Raw genomic sequence first — 22070 nt, 5'->3', positions numbered from 1 at the left:
ATAGGTTTAAAAAGAAAAGGTTTACTTAAGTTTTAAAGATAAAGTTGAAATTATGCCCTCTTGAGGTGTAAATTAATTAAATTTTCTTGAAGAGATTAACTAGATAAAATCTTTTTCAAAAAAATGTAGTTAGCTCCTCTGCACATTCCCCTACCAGGTCTAATAACGCCATCCATACATAGGATTGTGAGGGCTGGTAGGCAAAATGTTAATAAAAAATCAAAAAAATTCATGTGAATTTCTTGGGGCACAGTTTTGACTGGGTGCATCCTTTAATAAATATTAGTAGTCCTGAATACTGTAGCGATCTAATGCTTGTGACATTTGTGTTGCATATTCTTGAATCACAGTTTTGACTGAGTGCATTTTAAAAACATATATAACCAACCAACAAGCGTTCACATTGGTGGGTGCATTGTTAACCTAGCAATTCAGACTTAAACAGAGGATGGAATCAATCTATATACACAACAATTGGGTGGGTTTGGACATAGACAAAAAGAATTAAATATAGACTGTCAGCCGTGTTGCGGTTACCATGGTTACCATACGTTTCGGCGCACACCGCTGTAGTTTACGTAGCGCGTACGCCGTAACTACATGGCGCTGCAAGCGGTGTGTGCCAGAACCTATGGTAACCGCAGCACAGCTGACGGTCTATATTTAATTCTTTTTGTCTATGGTTTGGACCACTTTCCATTGAAAGCATTTGTGAATCTTTCATAAAAAATGCAACTGGCGTAAAGCGTAACCTAAATGTTTTAAGGATTTTTCTAAGGGTAGCAAGCTAATATGATTGAAATAAGAGTTGAGTTGTCATTGTCCATTGAACCTGAAGATCTTTCTCTTCCTATCTTCTTACATTTCATGGTTGAAAATGCTACCAGTGAAATATTATAACTTTTGTAAATGATCTGTGTTTCTTATGCTGGAGTGGACTCTTTCGCATTCATGTAAGCCTACTGCCTGCTATACTAACCTAGGCCATTGTGCTGTATGTTATCCTTAACCTCAACAATTCAAATGTGTTTGCAGTGTTTGAGAAGCACTTCCTGGAGCGAAGTTTCGATCGTACAGGTCAGCTGGTGGTGGTGATCACTCCAGGGGTGGGAGTGTTCAATGTTGATCGTGAGCTCACCAATGTCACCAAACAGAGGATCATAGACAACGGTGTGGGGTGTGACCTGGTGTGTGTGGGGGAGCAGCCCCTCCACGCCGTGCCTTTACTCAAGGTGAAACAAAATATACTTGTCGTATTTAACAATTTTGTTGTATAATCTTGTTGGGTGAGTCGGTGGCTCAGTTGGTAGCGTCACGGACTTCGGGCCCAAGGTAGCGATGTCGTGGATTCAGATCCTGGTCACTGCCGTAAACATTTTATCAGTACAGTTCACCTTTGTAATGTACTGGCACACCCCTTGCTTTGCTGGTTACGTTCCACGCACAGATATGTACTCTATGTGGACAGGCAAATCCAAGGCCAACCTCTTTTATAAAAAAAAGATTATTGAAACTTGGTAGTTTTTACAGTGCTTAGTTAAAATGTAAAGGTTAGTTTATCTTTGTAATATGGACATCAAGAGTTTAGGATACATTTAATGAGACATTAGTCATGTTGATATAAATCTAATTAAGGTTCTTTGATAGACGAACACACTGTTTTCTAAACTTCAGCCTTAGTATTTCCTTTTTCTGTGCCGCTTGACAATATTTCTCATTGTGTTATGGGTATGATGTATGCTGTTTAATATATTTTAGAATCTACCAACGGGTCCGGTTTTGTTCCTGCAAATCCGTCGTCCTGAACTGACATGGAACTTCATGAACGCAGCAGTAGCCTGAAAGTAAAAATATTTTCATCCTCAGTGACTCTAAAAGTGCTGTTTCCAATGCATACCAGGACATTGTGGACTGCAATGAAAAAAGAGACTGATCGAATTAATAAAGCAGCCGCATGCATGTACCGTATACTATCAAGACTCTATCACTGTTTTTTTGCGTCTTTTAACCTTGCACTTGCCTGTCCACATGGACTACAGATCCAGCAAAGCAAGAGGTGAGCCGGTACAGTACAAAGGTGAACTGTACTGATAACATGTTTACGGCAGTGACCAGGATCCGAACCCATGACATCGCTGCCTTGGGCCTAAAGTCTGTGATGCTACCAACTGAACCACCGACTCACCATTAGGTTGCATAGCCAAAACTCGCAAGTTATAGAGAGACAGATTGATAGAGAGGTGGAATGACGTACCAACTAGTTACCACCATCACTCCCTCCTCAAAGCACCTATATCTGCAAAAACACACATATGTCCTTGTCAAATGTTGCTTCAAGTGCCAGAGTAGGGCACATTACAACCCTATCTTATCTCGTTCGCTTCAAACTTGCTGAGTCGCCGTTGTGTCTGGTGTGCCAATTGGAAGAAGAGACTTTGCAGCATCTCCTCCTTCACTGCCCCATCAAGTTGGACGCGTAAGTAGAAGGTCCAACTGATTGCACTCTTAGCCGAACTTTGACTGATCCCAACTTCCAGAGACTAGCCAGCTATATTTATGAGACACTCAGTGTAATCAGTTGCACCTGGAAGCTAGATGCATCTACCAAGAAGTAAGAATTAATCTGTCAGCTTCAGATTCATCAAAAGAAGGTGTAGAATCTAGCGTCTAATCTATCTTAGGTAATTTCTGATCAGTACCTAAGTCATATTGTAGATAGTCAGTCTTCCCGTTCAAGTTAGACGTGAAGCATCACAATATTCTTACTTCGACTTTATTTAATTTATGTTCATAAGACTACAGCCTATTCATTTACCCATGAAATAATTTGTTTCAGTTCAATAACAAAGATGCCACAACTATCGCAGATGATTATAGCATGCCTCACTGGATCAATTTAAGGTACTATGCATTGATATTACTTTCATGGTCTGCTTTATTGATGGTTGAAGTCAAGAATTTTTAATCACTGAATTTTAAATTTGATTCTGAATTTTGGTTAGTTGATCCAATCAAATCCAATTAATATTCCCAAATTCTTTGATCTTAAACAGTTACTATGGGGTTTTTCCTGCCCAAAAAGGCTCTGTTTTGTTGATGCAAGAAAGCACCCAAACTTAACTTAATATGTGATTGAATTCTCCAATCCATCCAATTGAATCTACATTGTAAGACTTGTAGAATGTACATTTAAAGTATATTTTGTAAAAATATTACAGCTGTTAACTTTTGAGATTATACATAGGCTCATGTATAAAATTGATATCTAACGTTCTCATAAGTATACATTATTTGCAGCTTTTTCTCAAGCAACAAGAGAGTCGCCTATTCCACTTTTATTCCTCGGATCAAATTGCCACCTCGGAAAACCAAGTCAAGTTCTCAAAGCTCCGGTGTGAGGTCTCGGATCTTGTTTCTTGATGACGACAGTTACACACCTACCACAGAGGAGGAGTATGACGCTTACGATGATCAGGTGTTTGCTACTCCTTCCCCCCATACTTCCAGGTACTAATTAGGAATTCTTACTATTTTAAATAAAATAATGTTTAATAATAAAAATAAAAATAATTCGAATATCCAGGAAAGGATTGTTGTATGTCGTGCAACAAAATTATCTTAAGGGCTCAAACATTGTCTTTATATTTCTCGTTGGTATTTAAAATTTCTTTGTTACTTTATGATATCCATTTAAAACATTTAAACATAGGAGTAAAAAAAGTATTCAGTGATTTAATCAAAGTGTTCTAAATATACTTGTGTCAATGTCTCATTTGGATGTTTATTTCTTCTTTCAGTCTAAACAGAGGAAACAGACTGACCAAGAAGGCAAGTGTGTCTTTACTGGAAGGCACGCCTACTGCTAAGGTTTGTCTTATTTTACGAATGAAAACATATTTATAAATATGTACAGAGCCTCTTATATTCTAGTTATCTCCAGGTTTGGGCGTCTATAAGGCCTCTACAAATCCCCCTTTTCATTGTTCATACTCCTCCTACTCCTATTCACAATCTCATTCCTCGTTTAGGCTATTATCACTAAAATGGTAAGTTTTACCTTTTCGTCAGTAATCCTCTTTCTCGTCTGAATTGGGGCCTATTTTGAGAAACAAGAACGGAAAACATAAAACACGAAAAACAAAAGGTCATTACACTGTATGAATATACAACTGGTCAGTACAACACTGTACCACAGACGGTTCTGTGTGTGTGTAGTACGGTACTGGGCAGTACAGTCCACTATGACACAGCACAGGTAGATGTGTGGTCATGACTCAGTTTTGTTATTTTGAGTTTATGTTTTCAGACTAACTATCGTTTTTGGACAATTTTTTAATCTCCAAGTGAGTATAATCTAAGAGAATGATTTTAGTCTGCCACCAAAAAATCAAACAAATAAGTTGATCAAATAAGTCCAAAAATCAATAATTTAAAGATTACTGATATTTAAAACTAAAATCAGATTGGGTTTCAGTCAGTTTCTTGTTTAAAACCAGAAAAATTTTTATCTGGAAATCTATTTTCTGATAATGAATGAATGAATGAATGAAAAAGTGCTTTTATTTACAAATATTTGTACAAAAATAACTTCTTAGCACTAACTACAACAACAATGGACAAAAAGCCTGTCTGTTGCGGCTGGCGTACCTGGTTAGCATTAATTTGTACAATTGACTAACGTAAACTGTTCAGATTAACTGTTAACGGTTAACGTAAACTGTTGTGTAAATCAGATTAAAAATTAAATAATAAAACAATTATTTTTTTGAAAATAGACATATTTCTCAAACGGATTTATACATATATGTATATTTGCATAAATTAAAAAAGAATAATATTGAAAATATAAGTAAACTTTTTTAGAAACACAACAATAGCCTACATTCTAGCAATATTTAGCAATATTTGATCAAATTAATATATTGTATATAGATTTCAATGATTCTTGGGAGATAAATAATACATTTATATCTTAGAACTAATACAATTTTGATGCCTTAATGAAACTAATAAATAATAATAAAAAAGATTTTAAAAGTAAGGATATTTGGGAAAATGATTCTCACAGATTGAATTCTTGTATTAAACCCCATCTTTTAGACCAAGCATCTTTTAAATAATTACTTAAGGCCCGCCAATCCCACCCATTCAAAATCTCTATATATTGTTCCTTTGTCAAAATTGGACAGCCAAAATAAAATTTCCTTATTGAATTTAAAATGGGACAAACAGATATAAAATGAAAAGCATCTTCTTTCTCTTGTAAATTACAAAGAGTGCACAAATGATAATTGTCTACAAGCCACGGTTTGAAGTTGAGGTTGATAAGTTCAGCTCTTGCATTGATCGCCCAGGACATTACAGTTATGTCATATCTGTCAGCAAGGTATGTCTTATCTTTTAGCTCGAAGTTAATAGATAAGAGTTGTTGGTGATACAGAGACGTGCCATGAATAAACCAGATAAATCATGAATTTTCCCAATTGAACTTAGTAAACTGTTACGAATGCTGTCCATACAGTAATATTTTCTGTATTTGTCGTCCAGATGAGTAAGCGCAAGCTATCAGACCCTGATATTCACCACTTGGAAGGTGCTGGGTCTCCTCCGGTCACACCTGTTGCTGTCAATATCCCACCTCGGAGTGAGGATGATTCCACTGTCCACACCAGCTCTAGCGTCACACTCAACCCAGCTGATGGTCAGTCTCTGTAAAACGTTGACTTCTCAATAAGTTTTTATTCGTGTAAAAACTCCCGAAAAATTTGTGTAAACTAAGTCTCCAAAATGGCAGTTTATACAATTTCTTTGTCCAAAGTTATTGTGACAAATTGTTTTTCGCAATGTGTATGCACTACTGTATTACATGCAGTAAAAAATATATGCCCGAGGGGGGGGGTGGTCGCCCCCTCTGGATCCGCCACTGGTTGACATTGAAATTATTGTAATGGTTAGTTTGGGACCCCAATCACATTTACAAGTATTTTTGTGTAAGGAAAAGGTTCAACTATTTAAAGGCACACAAAGACTGATAGAAAAAAAGAGGGAAAACATAGGCTAACATGAGAAAACTTTTAAGGGAAAAAGATGTTTAACTACCTCAATTTTATATAAAAAAGCATCATTATTTGGTACATCGAATGACAAATAATACATAATCGATAATACCTGACTCCAAAACTGATCCTGATCATGGTCGTATCAGCAACCTTTATGTTTGAAGGCAATAGGTATAATCTATTGGCTATCCAGACAAAAATTTGATTATGTTTTTAGATGTGAGACTATAACTCGCAGTGCTTCTTATCTAAGAAATTGCAGTATAGAATGATTGCCACTTTACACCTTACATGTTTGCTTCAGGTAAGGCTAAGGCAGAGGAAGGTCTGGTATCAGGCAGTGTAGGGTCACCAGGTGCCGCCGGGTCACAATTACCCTGTCCCTCCCCCGCCAGACCCGGCCGGGCCCTCATCAATCCTTTTGACCCATCACATGTCACCATCAAGCTTACAAGCAACCGACGGCGCTGGTCTCACATATTCCCCAAAGGTGAGTATTGAGTTTCTATGTTAGTATATATGCTGAAAATGCTTTACAGGCAACCTAAACAAATTTGATTTGATTTAACAAAAACGTTTCTCAATATCTATAGAGCTAGGCCTACATCTTTGTCATATACCTTGACCTATCCCTGAACATTTCAACTTACTTAAACTAAATCTTTGTTATTGAAACATTTTACTCAGTTACTTGAAAAAAGTTGTGGAAAGAGACTGTGTTAAATGTTTAACTTTAGTTTTATGAGTTCTTTCAACAAACAATTTGGTGAAATATGTCTTCCTGTTTATTACATTGTACATTCATGTAAAAAAATTATTAATCTTATTAAATTATTAAAATTATGTTAAAATTATTAGTCCTACCTTCAGCATTGTATCATTGTGTACTCAATCTTAGAAAATGGTATTTTTTATTATATTAAAATAAAAACAACTACCTTTATGCCAGAAGTTTTGTAAAACTATTAATTATATTTCCCAGGACCAACGGGCTTACTCATTCAACAACACCATTACCAGGCAGGACCACAAACAACTGCAAACAACAACAACGGCGAGCAACTCTGTAGACAAAGTAATTCTCCTCCTCCGAGCGAACAACCCAGAGTCACAAGGTCTGCGTCACAGGCTGGACTCGTTGACAGTGAGTGCCAACTGTGTAGATTGATAGCCAGTATTACCAACTTATCAAGGTAGATGTAAAAATTATCTCCAAACAATTAAAGGTAACAATAAAACAATCAGATGTAAAAACTATTAAATTAATTAATATTAAATTAATAATTGTTAAATTATAAATAATTTAAATTACATATAAGAAAGTGCAAACAAGGACCTTAAGAGAAAAATTCAAGTAACTAATTATTGGAGAGTTATATGTGTAAAAAAATGTTGTCCTTGTGATTTAGACATGTTGAAGCCGAGGGCGAGTGTCGTGAGTGTCAGTGGAGGTCAGAAGAAGAACCAAGCACTGATCTGGGGCGTGACAGGCGAGCAAGAGTGGACTCCTGCACTCACCACAGGTACGAAGAGACTCGTTGTTTCCACAAGAGTTTTAAACATGTTTCACAATTTTGCCACGAATCTAGTGAAATTTGAGATAGCAACATAATAACCTTTACATGAGTCACTTTTCCCTTTACATGATTTACATCTTTGATACATCAGTTACCAATATCTACATGAGTTACAACATCCTTACATGAGTAGCATGATCTTTACACGAGTTACTATCTTCATGTAAGAAACACAATCTTTACATAAGTTGTACAATCTTTCCACTAATTTATTATTATGCACAACTCCGAGTACCATGATTTTGACTTGTATTATGTGGTGATTTTGCATTAGTTACGTAATATTTACATTATTTACACGATCTTCCCTGCATTTACATATCCCATTTTAAAATTTCATGCAGTTATGTTCACATGTTAACATGAGATTCATGATTACATTTTATGAAACTTCACTATCAAGAAGTCAGATAGAAATCTCACTGTAAAACTAAGTTTTAGTTTTCAATGTCAATAAAGTTGGCAGAATAGAATATTCAAAAGTAATGTTTTTGGTTTTTTACTTCTCTACTTTAGGTTATTGTGACATTAAAATTTATATATTTTAATTTTCTTTTATTAATCATTCATTCACTTAAAAGATTTTTAGCATGATTATGTGTTTTTAGCAGTAACTCCAAAATGTGAGGTTACACCATCACTATAGCTTTATTTGCACTTTCTGTAATCAAATACTGAATATGCTTAATATGGGGATGGAAATTAGATTTTGTTTGGACAATCCTCAATCGCCAGACTCACCAGAAGAAAGACTAACGGGATAGTCACTGGATGATCTATAAAGAACTGCAATTATCCGATTGGTCCCATCAAAATAACTTTTTACTGTCTTTTATTGTCATTGTCGTATATGTTAGTGCAGTATTAGTATATAAAATCGTTCTTAAGTGTTACTAAACCTGTTCTAGTGATTTTTCCTAAATCTGTCTATTGACCCTTTAACAGTTGTAAAATAACTGCATATGTTTAAAACTAATAATTTAAATCTGTCTGTAGCGTTTCTTTTGCTTAAGTTTTGAATCTAGTCATTGTTAAGTCCAGACGCTCAGTTTTTGGGCTATTTTAACGTTCAAACGTCTACACTAAACACAACATAACCCAATTTGTCTTTTTTTACATACCTTGAGAGCCAAACAAATTAACACAGCCACTAACATAGTGAGTCACACTGTTGTCCTACGTGTGACGTGTGTAGGGCCGAGGCCGAGCCTACTGTCGCTACCGAGTCACAACTTACAACGTAAGAGCATGACGTTGTTGTGGGGTGCGACGGGTGAACAAGAGTGGACTCCTGCGTTGACCACAGGTTGAACATTACAGTACATTCAGTGTATCACTAACACTTGGTCCAGCTCTGTCGCTGTTTGCTGTCTCGTGTGTCTTTGTATCTCTGTCGACTGTTCATCATCATCGGTTTAGGCTTGTAGACGGCTTGTCATTTGCATTTAGATTAATCAGATCAGCTTGCATTTCCACAAACATGAAACCTGTATATAAGTTATTGAATAATTTTTAGGCCTACTGAATTTTTTTGGGATAACTGGTTTGGCTGAATGAGTAAGAGTGCATTCTGGCACAAGAGACACAGCTTATTTACACAATAATTTTAAAATGTTTTCTATTTTTTTTATTTAGTGAAAGGCTTCTGTGTTTCTTCTGTGAGCATGGACACTTCCCTATTCAAGAGAACCTGCTACCTCAACAATAAACCTTAAAAACTAGGTACTAGTGCCATATTTGACACCATCAACCTTATACTGAATATAAACAGTATGTAGGAAGTTTATGAAGTAGGCAACAAGAATTTTTTTAACTTCTTGGAAATAGTTAAAGTTTTTGCGTAGTTTATTGTAATCATGTTTTGGCTTTTAACATTGACTGGGAAAACAAGGTTTTTAAGTATTTTGTATGACAATTGTAATCTACACACTACAGCATGCATTTTATTCAAGCATTGATTGTTTAATGAACTAATTTTATCAATGGTAGTAACTTGTTTTTTTTTTTTTTTATAAAAACTAGTTTCTCTTAAGCTATAATTGTTATTTTGAGGGTAAGTTTGAGTAAATAGTATTGTTTTGGGGTAGCAGTCTCTATTTGGAATGGGAACGAGTTCTTCCTGACTCAAGAAACACAGACAATTCAAACCATACACATTAATTAGAATATTTCAGTTTCAATGAAAGCATTTATACCATTGATTGAGGTCAAGGTTCTTGGTTAAAATGCTTTTAGCAAAAGTGAAATATTGTATTAATTGCATATAATAAAAAGTTTTGGTCTTTAACCAGGATGGACTCCAATTCATGTAAGCCTGCTAAGCGCTAACTCAACAACAATCTTTAAGGTACTTTGTTCCTATTTCTTGTAATTTCTCGTAATAATCTTTAAGGCTTGAGCCCTAGTGTCCAACATTACATCATTAATAATTAATTAACAATAAATTTACCTAAACCTTTTTGGTTTTCACAATTTATTTTAATTTCTGTTTTATAGTTTTTAAACTGTTAAAATGCAGAAGAGTATGTAGCTGCAAATTTACTTTTCATCATACTCTCGCGCTAAACTACTGTTTAAAATACTCTCAGCTGTGACAGAAATTTTTGTAATCTCTTTCCGGGCTAGTAACGAAATATACTATTAGGTTCTTCCATTTAATCTTATTTGTAGGCCTAAGTCATTTTGACCAAACATTAATTGACATCATTGCTCATTGCTGTTCAATGTGTTTTTTCTGTCCATGGTTGTGGTTTCGGTTGCGATGTTTCTGCTGCATTTGCTTTTTGGTGTGGTCTGGCTCCTGGAAAATTAATCGTAACCATCAGGTGGATGAGTTAACATCAAAACTATTTAATTAGCGTTTTGAACTTGGTGGAGTTTAACACAATGGGTATAACATAGATATATTTGCATTTGGTAAATATCACTGTAACAACTTAAAAAAAATAAATTAGTTTCAACATACAGGTTTTAATATTAAGCCGTCTGAAAACACGGATCTTATTTTTGAGACCCGTCTTGTGAAGAGAAAGGTAAAAAAATAAAATTAATTTCTTTTTTCATTTGGTATTTTCAATTATTTCATTTTAATTTGTTAAGTGGTTGGCATATTTTAAATGAACCACATTTTTTGAATTTAAATGTTTTGTCACTTAGTTTATCCAGTTTATATAATTTTGCTTGTTTTTATTTTTGTTTTATAACATTTTGAGTTTGTTTTGTTTTTGTTTGCTTGGGGTGTTGTACTGTTTTATTTTGATTTGTTGGCTACATAATAGCATGTCTAATTGCACTCAATTATTTCTTTTTCATGTCTGGCGGTTTTGGATGAAAAACGACGCAGTCTCCAAAGTTATTATAGGTTTGGTTAATTTCTATCAATACATGCTTGGAGGTGTATAATATAATAATGTGTTTTAGGAATTATTTCACTCTTGTTTTTCTGTCATTTTAAAAAATGATTATTCTATTATCAACATTTCAAAAATGAAAACAGATTTGATCGTTTGTCTAACAATAATTATATTTTTACTTAAATCCTTTTTGTAATCTTTCATTTGATAACAGGGACTATAATATAATAAAATCATCAATATCTTGTTGGATACTCTTGTTAGAAACTCGTAACTTTTAATCTTATTTATAAAATTAACTTTTAGGGGGCATTTTATTTTTGCCAAATTTACCCCATTCAAGGAACGCCAGTCAACATAGTTTAATCACTTATAAAAACATCTTCAAATTTATTTTTACATTTAGTATCTGCAAAGTAATTGTTGATTGAGTCGTGCTTAATCACAATAAAGAAGTAAATTTGATTTTCTAGTAACATAGCTTACAGTTTAGATTTTGAAGGCTTTATACAATTTTGGTTGGAATCACAGTTTAATGTAATAATCAGACAGAAGTAATTGTAATGTTATAAAATGGCATGTGCAAAAGTGGCTTTATTTTTTTATTGGGAAATAGAGATTGTATGCATGTTCAATTAGTTGGTTTTATGAGCAAATTTATTAATTTTATCATTGTAATGTCAATTTTAAACTTCCAAATTATACTGATTAGTGTTTTCAGCTAAAACTTCTGCTACATTGCTATACCTGTAAACAGTACGCAAAATAGCTCATTGCTGCTCTAGAGTGGGAATGGATGATTCCTGGGTACTGTTTATAGGTATAGCAATGTGATGATTTCCAAACAGTGGTAGGGAAAAGTAAATCTTTCATATGCACCACAAAATACATTCTTATTTATAGTAGACTTGTTAGAGCCGAAATTGAACATTCCCGCTCGCTAATCAGCTGATTTCACAGTTGACACCAACCACAGCTGCGGATCCGGTATGTTAGTTAACAACCAGGGAGCAAATAACATAACCCTAAAACACAAAAAAGTAAACATAAACTAAATGACATTTTATATACATCTAAAAAGTTAATCTGTGTATTATTATTATAAGTTGATTATGGTGGTAGAAAAAATCTTGTGTGTATTACAAGCACAAACAGTCATTTCCGCTCTCGAAATGTATGGCCACACTCAGCTAAAGCTGCGGCTATCTACAGTTCTTGAGCGGCAATGACATACTTTGCGTTCATAATAGATAAATAGATATTCTATGATTACCTGAGCAACAACCAAGAAAAAAGATCGGGATGGTAACTTTTCAACCGTGCTGAATAAAATCAAATTGCAATAAATCTTTACCCAACCAATTTGACACTTTATTTTTGGTCCATCTATTCTGTATCCCTTCTCAACATATGCTGCTACCGCCATCCTTTCAGAAAGTTGAGTCTTTGATAACGCCAAGTGTTTTTTAATGTTCGTTTGGCTATATATAAGTAAGTAATGTTGTTTGTCTACTTGTAAGTGAGCGTGCTATCCTGCCTGAATCAGTTTTCATGCCGTGTGTTTTTTTCATGTTTTGTAGCATTATCAAAATGTTTCCTTTTGGTTTGCCACTGTTCTGTTCCATTCCGTGCTAGTGCTGTTTAATCTTTTGGTTCTACAAGTTGTAAGAATTGTCACAAGTTACAGCAATATTCTTAATTATTTTAATTATTGCTCTACATTATTTAGCCTTTGGATGTAGTGTGTGTAAAAACTTTCGCTCAATGCAACTTCTGATTTCTGGAGATGTGAATTTTTCTATTGGTTTGTTAAAAATAGCCTTTAAAATAATTTGTTTTGAATAAGGATTTTACTAATTTTCTCAGATCTTGCTACAGTAATATTGATTGACTGTCCGTTTCAAGTCCAGAAAGCGAATATTGGACAAAGTAAATAATATTTAGAGCAAGTGGTTTCTAAAACATATGATCTTCATCCAAAACCAAAAGTTTTTTAAGGTCTAATACTTGTGATAATGTTATTTTATTTTACCATAAAAAATGCCTTGAACACTTTAGTATTATTGCTACATGATCAAGTTCATCAATGACCTTATACCGAGTACAGTAGTTTATTGGAGTGTTGAATCAAATATGGAAAGGAATTAAGGCGTAAAGATCAAAATATTGATTTATTACCAATTAATTACACTTTTTTTGTTTAAAACATATTTATTCACAACTAAAATTTAAAAAAAGAAACATTTATGCTACCTTAGCAATTAGTGTTTAAAGGAGAGAAAATGTGCCGTAAATCCAGCAATCAAGTTAAAATTCATATTTTAAAGCCGGTCTTAGTACTTAAACTACTATAAAGTAGGTGATAAAAAAGATAGTGGTTTTAAACTTTCAACCGCCTTACAAGCAAACCAGAATTAAATCATGTGTATAACCTTACCTTACAGTCAATGTGTAAAAGATATAGTTATGATGGATTATGGATGCCTATAAGAATATTCTTCTAGATACAATATTATTTATTGTATTAGTGACTTATGCTTATAACTATGGATTTTCTGCATTAAATCTATAAAGAGTGGTTTGAAACTAACTTAAATTAATGATTGCATCAAACTTTTATCAATAAAAAAATTATCATTAACAGAACCATCCACCCATTACAAGTTTTAATTTCGTATAAAAAACAGCAAATACTTAGATAATACTTTTTCAACTCCATCCTACTTTCTTTTTAATTTTGTATATATTCTTAAATCATTGAATATTTTTGGAGTACTTTTAGTTTGGACACTATGCACATGACGTTTTAAGCTATTTGATCAACTTCTAAAAAATAATATGTTTTTTTAATTTAAATCTTTTTAAAATTTAATTTATAGTGGTTTGATAATTATTGACTGAATTTGGTGAATTTAATTATTTTGAATTAAATTAAATAGTCAGACGTAGATTAATAATCATACTCTACATATGTCGAGCAACTTCTAAGCATGGAATGTTTTAAAAAAATAGTATGTAAAATACATATTTTGTAGGTGTGGATTGGAAATCTTTAACGATACCTGCTTGTCTGCCGATCACAACGGATTATTTCCCAGACGAAGTTTGTCTCAAGACTGACTATGTGTTCTCCGATTACAACCTTTTGCCGGACGATGTCAATGCGGATTACGCTCAACAAAGAGCAATCTACCGTAAACCTCTGTCAACTCCCGAGGTGTTTAGGGAATTGGTGTCTCAGAGGTTGGCTCAGGTGAGTTAAATATCTACAGAAAACAATAAATTGTTCATGGTTATGAGCTTATTAGTGGTATTTATAATGAGTTAAGTGTGGATTGCAATTGGATTGCAATTAAAAGGGCAGAACTGGTTGACTGTACTAGCTACTAACACTTTACTACTCTACATTCCCTCTAACTAGAGATACATAAGTGTTTTCTGTTCTGGTTATTCTTGGGTGTTGAGCATCACATTGACCTCTTCAAACTCTACCATCTGTCATCTCATTCCTCTCTTTACCACGTCCCTTTTCACCTCTTCAATTCAGCTTCTTTGTTTTTTTTCTCAGTCTCCTCTCTATCACCATCAACTTCATTTTCTTAAGAATTCTCTCTTATTGCATTATTTACACATGACCAAGCCAACTAAGTATTCACAAAATTACAATACTTACTGAAAAGTGCAGGAGAAGGCTGGTTTTGTTGCCAGTTCTTACCAACAAAACACCTTCATGTCATGTGTTACTGTTTTAATTTAAGCATATGATAATAGTTTATTGTTGCTATGTTTTTGTTTTCACTACATCACCTCTACCCAGCGACGTTGCAAGAACAAACTGTTAGTTTTAATCAGCAAACGCCCAGAGTTGATACGCCAGTTAGTTTTAATCATTCTCCTCAAACACCTAATGTAAGATTGAGGTTGTTTGAGATCAAAACAAGTATAGCACTCAAACCAAGCTACTGCAAAAATTATTGTGTATAAATTGCAATAGTAAAAGCCTACAATAATTCTTTAAAAACGTATGGTTGATTGCTCTCCATTTGCCTGATAGGGGTTTCAGCTGATAGTGGAAGCAGGGTGTTCCAATGGTGGAGGAGGAGTAGCTCCGGGCAGTGCTGTGGTAGGACCACGGCCTCAGGACATACAGCCTTCCACAGAGTACAAACTGAGCATTGGTAGAGTGTTCCATCGCATCGTACTCTGTGGCAGTGAGATCAGAGTCACAAGATACAGACCCAGGTATAGTACACAGCGTTAGTAGTACTAGCAATTCATCACCTCAATGTTCTGCTTTTTGTTATCTCTAGTGTATCTGAGCTCCTCTAAATGTACCTGTTTTGTAACTGTTAACCAAGCATTGATCTGTTAACTGTCATGTTGAATGTACCTGTCACCTGTTCTGTACCTATTATCTCTTATGTGGACCTGTTATCTGCTATGTAGCTGTTACTTGTTTGGTGGTTTCCAACAGTTAACGAACACATCAGATTAAAATCTATGACCTTCTGGGGATTTTTATAAGATCCAAAATTGAAGCAGTTTAGAAGCATGGAGAAGAACCACATGTGCCTCAAACTATCTCCCAATATCCTTCTATGGGACAACATTTATGGAGAGATTAGGATTCAAGGAAATTCTCTCTATCTGTAATACCAGCATACCAGTTGAGAAAGCTAGATTTTGCCAACCCTTTTGAAAATTTTGGCAGAAAAAACTTTACCATAACATTTTTAATCAGTTGGAAAATGTAGGAGTTTTTTGCTAAAACACTGTGGCATAAGTTACAAAATAAATACAACATTATTTTCAGGCACCCTTATCCTCCGTTCAATGTCCATTACCACTATCGTTTCCAAGCCCCGGACCATCAGACTTACGAGATGTCTTGGGTGAGCTTCAACACGGAAAAGCTAGAAACTTACAACTGGAACTACCTCGACCACTACATCTGCACCCGTGGAGACACCGACTTTGCTCTAGCCGAGGTAAAACACGTAAAAAAACAGTTTCAATCATTAATATATACTGATACTTATACTTTTTAAATTACTGTAAAGCTGAACAAATCCCCAAGCAAATTTAAGTTACTTGTTATGGCGATTTTGATAAAAAAAAAAAAAATTGGGTGTGTCATAAGCATTGCTTGCTTTGTTTTGATTTAATGAAAAATTGGGATTCTGTTGGTCAAAAATTTTCTTATAATAAAAGGTTAAATTACCTGTGTCCGCCAGTCGATCCTTATGTGCTGTGTCCTATTACAGGATATGCATTTCGGCAGAATAAATTACCATCATCAGTCCTAATATAAGATCTTGATCTTCCCCGTTGGGTGCATCTTGAAGTTTTGAAACACGTACACGACAACAACTTTACACTTATATACATTACGAATAAAAGACAAATACACGGTAGGCCTACTTTTATTTTAGTTACTACGGACATGTAGACGCGCGTCGGTCGTGTGTCGAGTCTCGACTGGGGTCAGACGTTACTTGCAGAGTTGACCTTTGTCCTGTCTCTGTCCTTTGTAGCTACAGGTGGCGTTTCATTCAATTTTAACAATGATTCGAATAATATGTTGGATTGTAGTGTACTTTTATCGTTCAGGAGGTTGTGGGGGCTGGTTTTAGATGCTCTATAAATTTCATATTGCTCTAGTGATGACATTACTCGACTTTTTCTACAAATGTGTAAAGGTTTTAAATTTTCATTCAGGCTGGAATAACTGTGATTGCTGCTAATTAGGTGCTCGGAAAAATTGGATTGTTGTGAAAAAACTATTTTTGGGAAGGTGTTCTTTAAACCTCTTGATTAATGGTCTGCCAGCCTGTCCAATATAATAAATATGCATAAATAAAATAAAGTCCAATATAATATAATTTTCTTATTCTTATTTTCTTACTCATGGATGAAACAAGACCCATTGCTTAAGATTTAACACACAAACTTATCATAATAGGTCTCCTCAATTATCTTGCATAATCAAAGTGATTGTTAACTGGTTCACAAATAAATTGTTGGCTTTCATATCTGTGTTGCTTGTGTTAATTGTTTATGTAAAACTATGGTTGTAAATTCCTAAACGACATGGTATATTAGGTGAGGTCAATACTTCAGTATGATAATATTTTTGTTGGGCATCACTCACCTTATTGAAATCACGAGAACGTAGTCCTTGTCATGTCACAATCATACACAGTTCATTGCACATAAAAATATACAAAAATAAAAATAAATCCAAATTTAAAATATCAGACAAAAGTTCTCAACACCGACGTTTCGCCGCACCAAAATCAACGTGCGGCGTTTTCAAGGTTATTCCTCTTCTCACGCAATCGTTGTGAGCGCCTAACCACTACTAATGAGCTCGGTGGTTAGGCGCTCACAACGATTGCGTGAGAAGAGGAATAACCTTGAAAACGCCGCACGTTGATTTTGGTGCGGCGAAATGTCAGTGTTGAGAACTTTTGTCTGATATTTTAAATTTGGATTTATTTTTATTTTTATTTTTGTATATTTTTATGTGCAATGAACTGTGTATGATTGTGACATGACAAGGACTACGTTCTCGTGATTTCAATAAGGTGAGTGATGCCCAACAAAAATATTATCATACTGAAATATGGTTGTAAATGTTGTGTCTGTATCTGCATCTGTGTTCGTTTCTCTTGCACTTCTGATGCAAACATTACTTAAACATTCAAATAAAGTGGTTACGCTTCCAGAAAATGTTTCTCCAAATCAAATTTCTACAACAGGAACAGAGGATTATATTGTGCACTTATTTAAATCATTTTGTGTAAAACAGTGAATTGAAAGCTAAACAACTTTTTTTAAGGTAAACTATATAATTGATGAGTATATTATTGCCTATTTCAGTCCCTCAAGTACTGGAGGTTCAGGGTTTACATCCTGCCAGTCACCAGCTCAGGAGCATCTCGCAAGATCCTCGAGGGGTCCGAGTATTGTGACCTGTACTCACCTCTGTCTCTCGAGGACCAGTCTCACATCAGCGAGACTTTCCTGCGGTTCATCGAGACTTGGATCAACAAGATCCGACGGCCAGCACAAAAGAAATCACGGGTAAGTACGGCTCCGTCGCCTCATAGAATGTTTGTTTGCAAATCAGAGCTGATCTGGAAGCACTGATAAATGTTTAAATTATAGTCTGATTTGAGCAGAAAAATTTAAATGCAGTAGATTTAGCAGTAGCCAAAGTTAATTTTAATTGTATTCTCATTTTGTGTGATTTTCAACAACATTCGTTTTGAAGTTTTTTGTTAAGGAATGGTCAAATCAATACCCCTCTTACCATCAGTTTGTTATCAGAAACTTCCCAGTTTCATTTTATGAAAGGTCAGTAGCTTTCTTGATGCTTCAAACACAAGTTCAGCTTGAGATTGAACCAGTAGCCTTCAGATTTAAACACAAGGATTCTAATAACTCAGCTACAGTGTTAACTTTTTATTTCTGTAAAAGTTTTTTTTAGGAAAAAGAGTTTATAGTTTTATACCTTAAGCTTAAGGAATGAGTTGGTAACTCAAACTAGAATACCACTCTTGTTTAAAACCCAAATATCAACTCTTCATATAATCACACCCTGTAGACAGTTTTCTTCAGATTCACTTAAATGTTTGTTACACCTTATTGAATTTTACAAAGGGACTGTTGGGAGAAAAAAATGCTGGTCAAGGGTTTAATTGTTTTCAGGAGTTGTTTCAGGGATTTCATATCAGCTCTGATTGTTATTATTTAGCCAGCCGCTGTTCTTTTCTTATGTTGCAGCTTTTTACGATTTTCTCTATCGCACACATAAATCTCAATCATTTCTACGAATCTATTACAAGTCTCTCTTTTGTATTATATTTCTTCTTTTCTTTAAAAATTCCAAATAAAAATGTCCAAGTTCAACATGTCAAAATCATGCCTTGAATGATGTGAATTGCCTGCTTTATGGGTATTTCTTTCTTTTGGAATTTGTGTGATATATTTGTAAGTATTATGATGAAGTGAAAAAATTATATAACTTTACAAAAAAACTTAATATAAAGTATATGCCACCAAAAAATACAAAACTGTCTCAAATCAAGCTTCTTCTTCTTTTTAAACTATTGAATTCAGTGTAATTAAAATGTATTTTATCTATACTTGAACCTGGTGGTGGTGTTTAAAAAAATGTTTTCCTTCCTAGATTCTACAATTCTATGTTAAATGTTTGGTTAACTAATAGGCTGCTGTAAGCAGTGTTGGTCGTAGCATTTGGAACAGTAATTTTTTTACCATACTCAAGACAATGGTTGGGATGTATGTGTTTAGTCTTGCCACCTTGAAACTGTTTCCTTATTGTTGTCATCAGTTCAATGAAATGTTTATAATTCAAAAAGGGAACTAGAACTCCTCAAACAGTTTAAATAATAATGTTATTAGCGTTGTACAAACACCGTACTAGACCATCCAATGTAAAACGTAAATTAGTTAATGATGCCCTTGTAATAAAAAACCATTCTGAATTTGGCAATTGAAAATAAATATTCAAAAGACATATTTAATATATAAAATAGTTAAAAACCTCAAAATAGTTAATAAATGGATACAATTAAGCTACTTTGAAACTACAAATACATGGTTCTTATAAAACCACTGACCATACTCCAAAAATTGTTCTATATGCATTAAAAATGTTCTCAGTCGTCCATATTTTTATTGCTATGGTTCTTCAAGTCTAAAGGTTTAGATATTACAGCTACAAAATGGATTTGTTTTAGGTAAACATTTAGTTTGGTTATAGATTTTTTTGGTGTAATGTATAAACAAGATAACTTTGAAGTCCTGACAAATAAAAAAATAATTAGAAAACCAATCGTATCTGGGCCATTTATTAAACTATATGACAACTTTAAGGAATCAGTTGGGAGGGGTGGCAACACTGTTAGTGTTTTGTGAGTAGTGATTATTGCATGTTCAGCTCGAGTTGGCAGGTCTGAACCAAGCTTCTCAGCTCACAAGACGCAGGCATAGCACCGGATATATGTCATTTAATTCTCAGGTAACTCTGACACTTAGATAGAAATGTAGTACGGTCTTTTCTGTAATACCATAGACAAAAAGAATTAAATATAAACCGTCAGCTGCTGCGGTTACTTTAGGTTCTGGCGCACACCGCCGGGAGCGTCATGTAGTTACGGCGTACGCGCCACGTAACTATACGGCGCTCCCAGGGGTGTGCGCCAGAACCTATCGTAACCACTGCACGGCTGATAGTCTATATTTAATTTTTTTTGTCCATAGTAATACATACATACATATCCTCTTCTATTACAAACTATTCCAGGATGTGATGGTCTAGGACCTCCATCTTCTCCTACCTTCTGGAATCTTACTCCTCTCTTCCCCACATTCCTCTTCTATCGATCCAAATTCTTCCAGTTCTTCCTCTTGGTCTTCATCCCTATATTACTACTCCATTTCCCTCTCCTCAAATTCCTATCATGTGACCAAACTATCCAGGTTTTTCCATTCTGCCTCTAGTTTTCTTCAACTGCTCTACTGATTTCTACACTCTTCACTCTATCCTATCCTCCCGTATTTATCCCTTAACAGTCCTTAAAAATTTCATTTTCCATCTTGTTTTCTGCCCTATTTCCTCTCCTGCACTTTCCATAATTAGCCCTATAAGTAACTACTGGCCTATATCTCTTATAAATGAATATATTGCCTAAATTTGTACCTATTTTCTATAATGTAACCGATTTAACTATAAAACTGCATATTATGTGAAATCTGAAAATAGTGATGATTTTGCCACAAGTCTCATTTTACAAATAAACTATTTGATTAGTTTAGCTGTTCGTCATTTACGTAAAATTAGTAGTCCAAATAGTGGCCTTAATCATATTTGAGCTCAAACTATGGGTTTTTGTTTGAACCTTAATGAAATATGTTCAATTTATTAGATAATCTTAATCATTTTAATAACAGTAAAAAGTTGAATAACATAGATCAACAAAATCTAAATATACCCTTAAATAGATTAACTAAAATTAATTATGTAGATTACCTAAAATTTATAGTATTTTTTAATTATTGTAACTTTAATACTTTTCTTTGAAATGACGACCATACGAAAGAAATGAAGATAACCTTAAAATCCATAGCATTCTCTGCAGAATAAACGTATGTTGGCTAACTATAAAATAACTTATTTGTAACATAACTTCAAATAGGCAAGTTTACTAAAAATACATTAAACTAAAAATTCTGTAGGAAAAATGTTAGTTTCTTTTAACTTTCTACCTTGAGATCATAAGTCAATTAAAATGGTAGTAGGCCTTAATTTAACATAGGTAAGTTAAAACTCTAAAAACCCATTAAAAACCCTTTAAAAAAAAACCCTAGGTAGGTGTGTTGTTTAACAGAAAAGACCTGAGAAATTAAATAATTCTTTAGATCTGCTTACTTTTAACAAATTATACTAGTTACCATTTATTGTAGTTGTTTTCTATAGTAGTAAAAAATTCATAATAAAATAGCATATTTTAAAGGACATATTTTATCTTATACAATAGTTAAAATTTCCTATAGCTTGGAAATAAAAAAAAAATATATAAAATGTTGTGTTATGTATCTTAAAGCTGTTGTCAAATTTTTCAATTATCTAGCCTATCTTCTGCACTTCTCTTTCATTTTGTTTTATTATGTTGCAACATGCTTTGTAATATTTTATTTCCTATGCTTGAATTGTAAGATTTTTGTTAAATTTAAGTTTTACACTGAATATCTATTTAAGCTGTAAAACAGTTAAAATGTTATAGGTTTGTGTTACTAGGTTGTATAATGGTAATATTCGTTAGTTTTTGCCCTCCCTGCGGTCATAAAAAACATTTAAGTTTGGAATACTGTTTATGAAAAACATATATTTTAAATGTTGTTAAATTGTTTGGAATAACTTTCAGTAATAGAGAACACTCTTGTTTTATTTTGACGGTTGCTTAATACTTATATGTTCTGGAGGATCTTATCCCACACTTTTCTTTTTTACCTTAAGTTTTGTAGTAGGCCTACCCCAAAATACCGGGTTC

The 22070-nt window shown here is 34.0% G+C and overlaps 1 protein-coding gene across 7 annotated transcripts in view; it reads left to right on the top strand.

The window, feature by feature from the left end:
* LOC128988688 (GATOR complex protein Iml1) overlaps positions 1–22070 on the top strand; it is a 54941-nt gene that overhangs the window by 9682 nt on the left and 23189 nt on the right. For 2 of the 7 annotated variants that reach the window (XM_054410228.1, XM_054410227.1), the window contains exons 8-21: positions 1036–1232; positions 2837–2901; positions 3298–3507; positions 3798–3867; positions 5548–5701; positions 6364–6549; positions 7042–7203; positions 7469–7582; positions 8796–8942; positions 10980–10997; positions 14025–14242; positions 15044–15231; positions 15803–15977; positions 17872–18075. In XM_054410228.1, the coding sequence (XP_054266203.1) occupies positions 1036–1232; positions 2837–2901; positions 3298–3507; positions 3798–3867; positions 5548–5701; positions 6364–6549; positions 7042–7203; positions 7469–7582; positions 8796–8942; positions 10980–10997; positions 14025–14242; positions 15044–15231; positions 15803–15977; positions 17872–18075 (2108 nt within the window). Of the gene's footprint in view, positions 1–1035; positions 1233–2836; positions 2902–3297; positions 3508–3797; positions 3868–5547; positions 5702–6363; positions 6550–7041; positions 7204–7468; positions 7583–8795; positions 8943–10979; positions 10998–14024; positions 14243–15043; positions 15232–15802; positions 15978–17871; positions 18076–19957; positions 20039–22070 lie in introns of all 7 variants that reach the window. The other 5 variants (XM_054410225.1, XM_054410223.1, XM_054410229.1 and 2 more) reach the window with 5 other exon arrangements.

The sequence above is a fragment of the Macrosteles quadrilineatus genome, unplaced genomic scaffold (genome assembly GCF_028750875.1).
Source record: "Macrosteles quadrilineatus isolate MER2022 unplaced genomic scaffold, UCM_ALF_1.0 Scaffold_3__2_contigs__length_128488019, whole genome shotgun sequence".
In the NCBI taxonomy this organism is placed as follows: domain Eukaryota; kingdom Metazoa; phylum Arthropoda; class Insecta; order Hemiptera; family Cicadellidae; genus Macrosteles; species Macrosteles quadrilineatus.
The sequence above is the reverse complement of the archived record's forward strand: the minus strand, read 5'-3'. Positions and strand labels throughout refer to the sequence as shown.